General features: G+C 40.9%; 1 protein-coding gene across 1 annotated transcript; it reads left to right on the plus strand.

Annotated features, from left to right (window-relative positions):
• The first annotated feature begins 1,794 nt into the window (after positions 1-1,794).
• Positions 1,795-11,168, plus strand: oxtra (oxytocin receptor a). The gene is made up of 2 exons (XM_030421510.1): positions 1,795-3,365; positions 9,766-11,168. Exons 1-2 carry the CDS (start codon positions 2,438-2,440, stop codon positions 10,017-10,019), a joined length of 1,182 nt encoding a protein of 393 aa, XP_030277370.1. The 5' UTR covers positions 1,795-2,437; the 3' UTR covers positions 10,020-11,168.
• Positions 11,169-12,764: the final 1,596 nt, after the last annotated feature.

Here is a 12,764-nt window from a genome sequence, read left to right on the forward strand (position 1 = left end):
CTCTGGTTCAGATTAGACCAGAGGCCTGGAAATTTAAAGAGCAGCGCAGTAGCAGAAAAAAGCTCACTTTTAAGCACCTCTAATTGATGTGACCATGTCCATAAAAATCATATAATCTGGCATTTTCATAAATGTTTCAACATGTGTGTTAAAAAGTGAGGCACTGATAGAACTTACTAATGGTCAGCATCCACATTAGCGGCATATATAGACTGACAGACAGCTGGTGTTTTACATTGAGAAGAAGGCAAATCTTCATGTCTGGTCTCCTTCAGTCTGTGCTATATTTTCTACAATCATGTGTCTTTGTTTGTTAAAATTATTGAGTAATGCACTTTGGCAACACCAGCATCTTCCATTAAGTGACAATAACCACCATCATCATTTCTAGTCCTTCAAGTTCCGATGTGGATTTGCACTTGGCAACACAAATGGAAGAAATATGTGTTCACAGGAATCGCTGGAATGTAGCACATGGACATTAACATAGGCATCACACACACAGGAAAAAAAAATATATATATACCAAAATGTCACTATGACATTTTACTTTGTTGCGTTGCACTTGTCTGAAGTGTTTATTTTATTCTTTGTTGGTACTTTCTTCCCTAACTCTTAAACAAACCCTGTTATTATTCCTGTCATGGCGGAGTGATTGCTTGAGTCCTCAATACACCAACAATATTTTCACAACGCCTAAAGACACCGAGTCATGAATCCAGTTCGACACATGTTGACAGCACCCAATGTGATATTCTAGGAACATCTCAGGGCCTCTCCTCAAAAAAGCTCACCCAGAAATGAAAGTTCAGCCATTATCTGCTCTGCCCCATGCTGATGGGAAGTCAACAGAAGAAAACTTAACTTATGCGGACCTTTGCAGCAGAAACCGTGTTGCAGCAACTGAAGTAGATTAGGACCAGAAAAAAAACCAACAACACAAGATGTCTCCGTTGAGCTCATCTGGGAGCACTGAGACCCCAAATTGATTTGAAAAGACATTTACAGCCTTTTATTCTTGGCTGAAACCTTTACTACAGCTAAGCTAAAGCGTTAGCCAAATCCCGTCTAAAGGGAGGACGCGAACAAGACCCCATGTTGAGGTTGTAAATAAGAGTCTTGGATTACACCAGACGAGCTGCATGGAGCCATTTAATGTGTTGTTTATGTTTTATTTTAAATGAAAAAACTTTGTTTTAAAACAGGTCCCTATCGACTTGAGTTATTCAGGAGAATTCTGTAACACTGTAATGCTGTGAAGCTCTAGAAATGTTTTGTGGACTATGAAAGTTACTAAGGTAAACGGATAATGACTGAACTTTCATTATTTGGGCGCATTCATCCTTTATTTTTCAAATACATTCACAATGAGCAGAATCCATTTATTCTTCAAGCTTCATTTATAGATGAACTGTGTGATCTGTCCTCTTATAAACACAAAGTCTAGTATTTTGTTCCCTCATGAGTTTTAATGCAATTGACCATGTTGTTAATGAGAAATGTTTTTTTCTCAAGCACCCCCCCCCCCCCAATTCATTTTATTAATCATATTCGCTTGTAATCTAATTACTTTTGACTCCCATTTTCCTCTCAGTGGTTTGGGAGGGTTGTGAATGAGCATGTGTTTATTAAATAGCTGTAACTTATCAACCACATCAAAAACCTGCTCAGTTGGGGTTAAAACAAAATGAGAGCCCTGTCTCAGAGCAGATCTCGGGGTCCATGCTCTGAGGAGCTCCGAGCTGCAGAGCAGGACAGGGAGGAGGCTGACGGATGAGTCACGTCGCCCCCCTGTGGTGGGGACGGGTAAAGGCTGTTTACTGTCAGCACTGAACCAGGGACAGATATAACAGGAGCTTATGTGCTGCACTGCTGGCCACTCCGATTCTTACCAGAGGTGATGATGGAGCTTCCATTTTCTGCTGCATTTTTTCTTCTCCTAATAATTTAATTTCCAACAGTTTCTTTTTGGTTTTTAAAGTTTATATTTTCGCTCGATCATAAAATATTTTTTGGGATTCACTAAACCTAATTTTGGTTTTGGAAATGTACCTTTGAACAGTGAGGTGAGCGTCTCACGTATTTCACACTCCAGTTTTGCGTTTTTCTTTTCTTTTCTTTTCTCTTCTTTTTCTGTGCCTTAAGTTTACTTTTCTTTTGCGCACAGATTTCATTCAGTCATTCATCATTTAGATAAGTGCAAATATCTCTCTTCTCCTCTCAAGCGTCTTCAGTTTTTTTTGGAAACCATGGGTGATTGAGGCTCAACCACACCTCGGTATCACTCCAGGATCATGTTTTGAGCCTGACGCTTCGTCTTGTCACCTGTGAGGACGCGAGAAACAGACTTTGTCACTCAGGACCCATTCAGGTGACCGTCTCAGCCATTGCATGACTGCACAACCCTGACGCATCTGCAAAGGACAAGACTGCGGCAATGGAAAGTGTTTCCAATGAAAGTGACTTTTGGCAATCTAACGAATCCTGGCGGAACTCGAGTCTCGTCAACGGGACCGGGTGGTTGAACCAGACCAACCCTCTGAAGCGGAATGAGGAGGTGGCGAAGGTGGAGGTGACCGTGCTCGCCCTGGTGCTGTTCCTGGCGCTGGCGGGGAACCTGTGCGTCCTGCTGGCCATCCACACCACCAAGCACAGCCAGTCCCGCATGTACTACTTCATGAAGCACCTCAGCATCGCAGATCTAGTTGTGGCGATATTTCAAGTTCTCCCTCAACTTATCTGGGACATCACGTTTAGGTTCTATGGACCGGACATTTTGTGCAGGTTGGTGAAATACCTACAGGTTGTTGGGATGTTCGCCTCCACTTACATGTTAGTTCTGATGTCCGTCGACAGGTGTTTGGCGATCTGTCAGCCTCTTCGTTCTTTGCACAGGAGAAAAGACCGTTTCTATGTCATATGTTCCTGGGTGCTGAGCCTGCTCTTCAGCGTCCCGCAGATGTTCATTTTCTCCCTAAGAGAGGTCGGCGCGGCCGGATCAGGAGTGTATGACTGCTGGGGCGACTTCGTGATGCCGTGGGGAGCCAAAGCTTACATCACATGGATCAGCCTCACCATTTATATCATCCCAGTGGCAATACTGAGCATCTGCTACGGGCTGATAAGCTTCAAAATATGGCAAAACTTTAAACTGAAAACGAGGAGGGAGCAGTGTATCAGCCTGACGCCCAAAACCTCCAAAGGCAACACGCTGGCCCGCGTGAGCAGCGTAAAGCTCATCTCCAAGGCGAAGATCACCACCGTAAAAATGACTTTTGTGATCGTCGTGGCTTACATCGTCTGCTGGACCCCCTTTTTCTCTGTCCAGATGTGGTCCGCTTGGGATCCAGCGGCGCCCCGTGAGGGTAGGTTGAATTTTAAAGTTGAACCTTGAAGCGAGCGAGTGCGCGCCCCTGCTGCGCAAAAGGTTGATTTATTACGCATCTGAAACACTAAGACACTGCCCTTCTTTCCCCCTCCTCTGCACATTTTCCGCACAATCCTGCTCAGTGGAAATAAATGTATATCTCTGACTGACGCGTCCCTCTGGCTGTGCGCATCAGTGCTCTTTACGCACGAGGATGCCCGGCGCTTGCTTATCCAGCTGGAGATTGTGTTTATTTTGATTTATTTATTCTGGTGGGTCGAGCACCGTGGCCATACGGTCGACTCGATGAGCATCGGGTTCTAGGTGTGGTGCTGATGACAAAGCGACAGGGCTGAGGCTCTCATGAGGTCTTTGACTCGAAGAAACGTCCCAAATAAAAAGAAACAGAAACGTAGAACACATTTTGGATTATGTCGGAAAACACAAATTAATCGCACATGATGTGAATAATGGTTGGGGTTAGGGTGAATGTGTGAATAACACATTAGAGCATAGAGACAGGTCTTACAACAGACAACTTTTAGTTATTAATGCTTTCTGATGCTGTTAATGGTTAACCAGGAAACCAGACTGTTGTTTTTTAGTTATTCTTAGATTACGAAGAATAACACCCCTGTCTTTTGTGTGGTGAGAACAACAATAAGGACTTTTAAAGTGCAAAAAAAAACTGCATGAGCAATAAGTTCCCTCTGACCTCCTCCTCCTCCACACGCTGCAGAGACCGACTGACGGCTAATCATTAATCACATTAGTGTGCGCTACCACGCGCCAAGCAGCTTGAATTTGTGCCTGCGGGGCACGGTGCAGTGCGTCGTTGACATTTAACCATAATAGGCCACTAAGCAGCAGTCTACTGTATGTGGTCCCTTTATTTATTGATCTGCTGGGCCGGCGGCCACACCCATACAACAACAGAGTTAAAGAGATTAAGAAAGATTTAATGTTCGAGTTTGAATTTCTTGCACTGTGGCTCTGTGCTCTTTCATCGTTTCATTACATTTAAGTAGAAGTGGGTAAAAGGCACAATTTAGGTAAAAGCCTTGAGAGAAGTAAAGGTGTGTTTAATTTGAATGGGGCTGTAATTTGTCCGTTTTTGTAAGGCTATTTGTTAACTGTGAACTGAAAATCTAATTAGAGTTTTTTTTCATTTGAACGGGTTTGCAGAACTATGTGAGGGAACTGAATCTGTAAATATATGCCAACAATCAACCTAAACCCTGTTTTCCAAGCAGTTTTCCTCATTGTTCCAAAGACAAAAGTGAAAAAAAAAAAAAAAAAAAAAAAAAAAGAAAGACAGACAGACATTTTCTTACAAAAACAGACTAAAACAAGACCATAATGTCAGGAAGTAGAGAGTAAGCAGACGTTGCCATTTTAGGCTTTTTCTGGATCTTTTCTTTTGCCTCTGTGTGTTTGCATGAAGGGATCCAGCTGACTGTTTTTGCATTGCTGTCACCCCCCTCAAGCTGCACTGTTTACACCAGCTATTAACACTTTGGAGCTAAGCAGTTGCACAATGCACTGAGCTGTCAAACGCTGAGGAGGCATATTGTTCCATGCGCTTATGATATGGCAGTAATTGGCTCTGATGCTACGTCTGACAATGATGTTTCGAAAGTGGCAGTAGCTAAAAAGCAAGTGTATTCATTCACTGTTGCAGAGCCTAGATCAGTGCAGTGAGGAGGAGTCTGAAGTCTGATCACTTTCCTCCATGTGAACGGCACTCAGAAAGGCCAGAATTCGCAGTGACACGTGCCAGTGTTTGTGTACAAAAGATAGGCTGGAGTGTCACCTGTGTGTGTATAGATAAAGTGTCCATTAGAGTCATGCAGCAAAGTGAGCGAAAACCACACAGCTGTTGTACAGCAGTTAGTTTGTGTGTAGATGACAACTGAGAAGAAATACTGGGTGGTAATCAAATGTTTTATAGGCAATACAAAATGCTCACTTTCAGGTTCCTAATTTTCTTTAGGGTTATTATTAGAATAAGTTTACATGCTTTAATACCCAAAGAACACATCAGGTCCTCATACTGTCCAGTGCTGCAGCATTTTATCCCCCCCTCTGTTTGAAAACGCTCTGTTTAGCTCCTGTCTCTATATGCCCCCCTCCCAAATACTTAGCCTGGTCTGATTGGTAAGCTCACACACGCTCGACCCAGTACCACTAACTATAACAGAGCAGCTGTGCTAAAACAATTCTTGTTAGCCAAACTAGCCACTAGGCATAAACTGTGCAAATGTGTGACATGGTGATGCACTGTGATGTCTTAAAGGCACGGAATTAAAGGCGGGGCTACTGACGAGGCGATCAGCAACAGTGTTTCATTAAATATATTTTCACAAATATAAAACACTAGCATAACAGGTCTCCTTTAAGTTGTTGTAGGGTGACTGAATTACAGATTGTACCTTAAAGCTGTTTGTGTTGTAGGGAGAGATTAGTGAACGATAGGAGCACATACAGTAAAAAAAATTATTAATGTGTAATCATTGCTTATCAGGTAACCTAAGCAAATATTTACATGGCAATAGCTCTCAAACACAGAATATGGTGTTACATGGGCCATTGCTTATCATCAATTCTATTGTTTTACCATGATAAACATGAAGCCTGAGTGAAACAAAACATCATTAGCAGACATGGAAGCAGTCATACTAACAGAATATTTCATGGGCATTTTACATGCTGCAGAAAAAAGTCTGTTGTTCCAGCGTGTTTGTGAGCGACTGGCACCACCATGAAAAATGATTACCATGAGATTCACCTAATAATCACATCTTTTTTCCCACTTTCACCATCAGTCAATCTGTAGCTTCAAGTTAAAAGGAGGTTTACAGATTTGTCTCAATTAATAGTTTGACATTTTTGGAAATATGTTTATTCTCCCTCTTGTTGAGGGTCTGATCAGAGGCCTGGCTCTGTGCAGACATATTTCCGGCTTTGTACAAACTATTCTTTGGCCTTGACTTGTAAATTCCTTGAGGTTCTGCTTGTTAATTCATTACACAGCCCAATTTTTGTTTTAGGCAACAACTTTTTTAATTTCAGACTAAACAAATGAAATATGGCCTATTGATTAATGAGATTTAGAGGGGCTGGTAGGCAGATTTTGTTTTTGCTAACTGTTTCCTCCTGTTTCCCGTCCTGATAGCTCACCTGTTTTATTTATCATGTAGCATATTCACTGTAAGGTGTGAGAATGACATTAATCTTCATATACGATTTGATAGTTAATACATTTTTAATGAGTAATTCCTGAATAATTGTGATTCAAGGACTATACAGTTGATAATGAGTAGTTACTGGAGAAAAGACTGGGAGATAATACATTAATGAACCATTAGGTAATTTCTAGCTCATAGATATATGAGAATCAACATACTGATTATTTTCTTTATAACTTTTTTGGTTAGTTAGTTAGTTAATTAGTTAGTTTTTGCATACTAAAGTTAAATATTATAAATATTATACTTAATAGTTACCCAAAAGACGCATTAAATACTAATGACTTAATCAGTAATTCATATAGTATTAATAAATGTGTCATCATTAGCCAATTACCTGATTTTTTCCGAAACCAAAAGTGTTTTTTGTACTTCAACCTAACCAGACCAAAGGCACTGTGCTGTCACTACAGAAAATTGGACATTAAGAAATGTAATGTTTAAACATATCAGCGGTTTGCAGAAACATATATTGTCAACATGTATTGTTGTGATTGGGTTGTCCCAAATGGGAAACTACTCCTTTAACCAAAATTGTACTGATGGTGTTGCACTCACGATCTGATATTGCCGCGTTGGTGTTGCTCCTGGAACATCATAATTAATTTTGCACAAGGGTCATCATTAAAAGTGACTGATCGTGTTTTTCAAGTGTCATAGCTTTGCAACTCGGGGGGGAAAATTACCAGAAAAATACAGACGTTATCCTTTCAAGTGCGCATTTTATGTTGTGAAAGGGTCTTTAAACCAAACCTTGTTTTCCTAAACTTAGCCAAGTATTTCAGTTCCCTAAACCTAACCAAACAGGGACAGAAACCTGAAAAGGCCTGCAAAATAATAAGTGACAGGCTTCAATCCAAGGTCTCCTGAGTGAGAGTACCGTGCACAACCCATTAAAATGTGGTATTAGTTGCTGTTTCACTTAACTTAAGTTGAAATGATGGTGCCCAAACAACATTAACTATGATGTTCATGGAGGAGCATCAACCCGACGATATCAGACACACTGATGTAGCACAAACACCTTCTAAATTTATGAAATTTTGACCTCTCTTGAAGAAATTGAGTGTGATTGTTAAGGTGCATGAGCAAAAGTCAGATTGTGTCATCCCTCACAGATCAAAGTAGTTCAGCACCATATCTGGCTTATCAATGTGATTTTTGGAAATGACAGAAGATGGTAAAATGCCCTATTCCTCGAAGCTTTGTCATCACTGTGACATCAGTGTGATCTAACAATTAAAATCTAGAAAGAATTCATTAGGCAGAGGAACAAAACACGTTGATGTTGAAGCCTGACTCACACAAGCTCCCCAAAAAATCTATGAACACAAACATCTCCCCCTGCTGAGCCTGGTGCCCTCGAACACTGACTCACACTCTGTGGGCTATTGATCTGAATTAAGTGCCTGATGGACACAAAGCCTGGAGTTCAATCTCTTAGTGTTTAATTCCTTTTTTCTATAAAGGTCGGTTCAAATATACTGAGTTTATAACAGTGAGAAAAGCAAAACAGACAGAAGCAAAACTTTTTAAACATATAAAATCATGTAAAATGGGTTAGCGCTAATGGTTTGCGTGCCTTCGAGGAAGCACAAACAACGTTATGAGTTCTCATTAATGGATGGCAGAAGAATTATTGTGGCTGCCCAGTCGGTATCAGCCCTGACAGTCAGACAGATGTACCACCCAGGGGATGATTGTTCTGCATTTTCATTCACTCTGTGATTTATCATTCTCTTGTGAAAGACACCGTGAGATAATTCATTAAAGACTTTTTTCTGATAATTCCCCCTATTATTCAAATTGGATCCAGGCTCTGCTCTCGTCCAGCCTGATTAGAATACTCGATAGCCACCAGCTGGTCTTTCTGCACCATCTCCAATGAGGTGTATTCCTCCATCAACGTCAGACAGTCCATATTAGAGCAAGGTTTTAACACTTTCTGCTTGCCTTTTTTTTCCCGGAGCGTTTCATCACAGTTACAGCATCCACTCGATTTGCAACACAGCACTTACTCAAAAGCAGATTACAGAACCTATGACACGGCCGTAGAAGGGTAATTGAATGATCTACACTCAGTTAAACTCGTGTTTTAGTATCATAAATCAAACCCTTAATAGCTCCTGATTGATTCTTATTAATCATGTGTGTGACTCTCGTGCCCTTCCAGAGATCATTTGCGTGGACCAATTTCGTCGGAGCTCAGGAAGTGTCTTGAAAGACCACAAGAATAGTGGGAGCGCAGACAGTCTGAGAGACAGATTAGCAATCAGTAATAGGAGGTGAAACGCGGGAAACAGGCCAATTACATGAATCCAAAACTCATTTGCCAAATGTCAGTTGTGTGGAATTGATGTAGCGTAAATGTCATCCAACAAGCCACTGCAGGTTACTGTTCTGATGTATCACCACAACGTTGTGTGTGGAACATCTTAACCTCCCGCTCTTCTGTCACTGAACGGGTGTTTGCAGGAATTTGTTTTGTTTAAAAAAAAAATCAGTGCTGTGATAAATTAATTTGTTTTAAAAACAATGAAACTGTTTTTCCTCCTCTAGGATCCCTGCAGCTATAATCATATGGTTAAAACTGGATGATTGAAATTTTTACTTGAACTGACTCCAAATTGGCAGAAAATGGAAAATGGGCAAAAGGAAAGGAAACGGTCGTCTCAGTCTATCGGAGCCGACAGCCATGACAGCTGCTCTCTGAGGCTGTTCTGTCTGCGAACTAGTTCTGAGTTGTGCTCACATTGACAATGCTGCGAACATGCTCATGTCCAGCAGTTGATTAAACATTAAACATTCAGCCTTACCATGTTTGCAATTACTATGTGCAGATTAGATCTTAACACAAATGATGGAAGAGGCAGATTGGAAAATAGTTAGTTTTGTTGGTATTTGGACAAGTATTGGACAATTTTGATTAATCTAAGGATATCCACCTTTTCTTCAGTTGCTAATCAATCCTGAAGCAGTAAAATGATACAAATTGTATTCAACTGGCTCCCTGGAATGGAGGTCCATTGGAGCTTCAAAGGAAAATGGCTGCCATGTGAATGTAGACTGTGCCTCAGAGAAAACAAACCACTGGTTGATTCTTGTTGTCACCGCACAGTAACCCTCCTCTCTCCTTCTCGTCTCCTGCAGCCATGCCCTTCATCATCTCCATGCTGCTGGCCAGCCTCAACAGCTGCTGTAACCCCTGGATCTATATGTGCTTCGCCGGGCACCTGTTCCAGGATCTTAGGCAGAACTTTCTGTGCTGTTCGGCTCACTACCTCAAGTCCTCCCAGTGCCGCTGTGAGCGTGACTTTGACTCCAGCCACAAGAGCAACTCCTCCACCTTTGTCATCAAGAGCACAAGCAGCCAGAGGAGCATCACACAGACTTCCACTACATGAGCATGCGCCCTCTCATCCCTTTAACAAGCTCCCTGCCCTGCCTTTCACCACACGCCGTCAGCCATAACAATATCCAGCAGTTTGGACAGATACCTCTCGCCCCCAGGCTCGCTGTTCAAGGCCAGGAGGGAAAAAACAAAAGTCTTAATGTATTGGAAGTGGAATAATGATATAAATTAATGTACAGAATATCATAGGGTGCGTTATTTTGTTTATGAAAACCTACAAGATAATCAGGTCCGAGCTGAGCAATTGCCTGAACCTTTGTTCTTGTGTAAGCTTTCATTTTTTGTTGTTCAGTTAGATGTACAGTATATATTTACATATTTGCAATGCAGAGAAAGTAAAGGAAAAGCAACCTTTCAAGCAGCCTTGGCCAATCACACTATTAAATCAGTTGTCGTCACCAGCAAAGCTAACGGATCCTGTTTGTCTGTGTTATGATGAAACCGCTCACCTGTTCTGAATATTGTGTATGGTGTTGTTCACTTTGTTACATTTGCAATGGATTGCATACATGTAAACTGTTACTTGAGATATTGTTAAATGTCATGGGTGTCACTGGTAAAACATTTTTTAAAAAAGCTTTTAAAAAAATGAATAAAGAACAAAGCATTAAAAAGCACTTCATTATTTGTACCTGGCTGATGCTTATAAGCGCTCCTTTTGCCTCCCAAATTGGCCGAAGAAAACTTTGGCACGCTCTCAGGAAATGTGTGAGCGGGATGTTTGTCAGCGATAAATCAATAACGTCACCAAATTTTCTTGGCAGCACACTGAAACTTTGAGCATCCTGTTCACCTAACCCCCAAAATGTATGATTGGGTTGAGATCTGGGGACTGAGCAGACCGCTGGAGGTGACTCCAAGCAACAATCGCTGCGTGACGCAGTGCATTATCCTGCAGGAAGAGATAACAAAGGTATTCACTCTGGCATTCTTTTTTTTTTTTTTTTGCAAAGCTAATTAAGTCTGAGGCTGTTGTTTAGTCAGTTGTGTTTATATTCCCTGCGAATGTTTCAAGTATATGAGCCATGCACGGTGGGAGCTGTTATTTTCATTACAGAACATCGTTTGTCATTGCCAATAACGAGGAGGGAACTGACTGAAAGGAAAAAGCCGTACAATAAAAACAATCCAGAACAATGTATCTTGAATAATGTTCAATTTTAGTTTAGACAGGTGTTTACTCAGCTTTCAATTCAGTTATTTACACACTCATTACACTTACACTGCAAAACGACATATTGTATTTGTACCACAGATGAGAGAATTATTATTTAAACTGGTTATTGCAGGAATATCCAACTGCATTCACTGCTAAAGTGTTGCTTTGTTTTTATTATCACAAGAGTTGAAGGATTAAAGTGACAGTATGATACTGTTTGAGTAACATTGGACATGGATAGAGCTGCAACAATTATCCCATTCATCATTTAGTTGTCAACTATCCAATTAATCTGCAGCAAAATTCTGTAAAAACCTAAATCTTTTGGGGCAGCAATTAGTCCTAGTGTTGTGAAGATACTGGAATATCTAACTTCGGTACAATAAAAAGAATATATATATATATATATATATATATATATATATATATATATATATAGATAGATAGATAGATAGATAGATAGATAGATAGATAGATAGATAGATATTTGATACCATGTCTGATGCCACAGGGAAAAGTCGGCACAACACTGAGGGCATAAAATTATAGATTTTTTTTTAAAGATACAAGGCTTGTTAAATATGTGTCAAACACAAAAGCCCCTAAGCCAAATCGGAAAAAGGCAGTTCTAGAGAGATAGTTGATTATTGACTCTCATTCCCAGGTAGTCTAAAATGGAAACTTTAGGTTGGCCAGCTTCTCGGTGGCCAACCCAAAGCTTAAGCCAACTGGGACGCTGGCCAACACACAGTGTCAATGTTTGACGACATGGGAATGAGACTCAATAACCAACTATCTGGCCAGAATTGTCCACCTCAGCTTTAATTTACTTCTGATTATAGTTAGAGGAGTGGGAAGAGGCGAGCCTGTGTGGGCACTGCAGCGGTGTGTGTGCGTGTGTGTGTGTCAACTCGCTGTCAGAGATCATATCAAACTGTGAAAATAATATAAAGCCTTTTGCGGCTCCATAGGAAGCTGTATGTAATGTGATAAACTACCTCCCATGTTGTCACTTAGTGGCTGAGTTGCATTGTGGGTAATGCGGGCACTGGGTTTTGAAAAGGGAAACAAATGAGTAGAATAAAAGAGATGATATCTCTGGTTCTACTGTATCGATTATGATCAGTTGTTTTCATATTGTTAATCATGCGTCCGACAATGTATTGCAGACCAGTGGACTACTTTTTAAAACCTAGCACCTACATTACCCACAGTGCAACTTTGCCACTGGAGGCCATTTATTAGATTACATGCAGCTTCCTCTGGAGCCACAAATGCAGTAGTTCCTCCCAAGACATGTAAACACCCTCTAAATATGTAAAATTGGTGGAGTTACCCTTTAAAGATCTTTGCTTTGTTAATTACACTGCTTAATGTAGTTCATTAATGTGCTTTCACACAGTGTTTTGCTCCTGAGCTTCTCAACTCTGGACAGAATCGGCCAGAGAGAAACACACCGGGGTTATGGACAAAGACAGGCACGCTGGCACCGAATCATCAATAATGGATCTCTGTAGACGGAAGAAAAGCTGAAGATACGTATCAAAAATATCACAACAAAACAAACAAGCAGCAGAT

This window comes from Sparus aurata, chromosome 6 (assembly GCF_900880675.1).
Source record: "Sparus aurata chromosome 6, fSpaAur1.1, whole genome shotgun sequence".
In the NCBI taxonomy this organism is placed as follows: domain Eukaryota; kingdom Metazoa; phylum Chordata; class Actinopteri; order Spariformes; family Sparidae; genus Sparus; species Sparus aurata.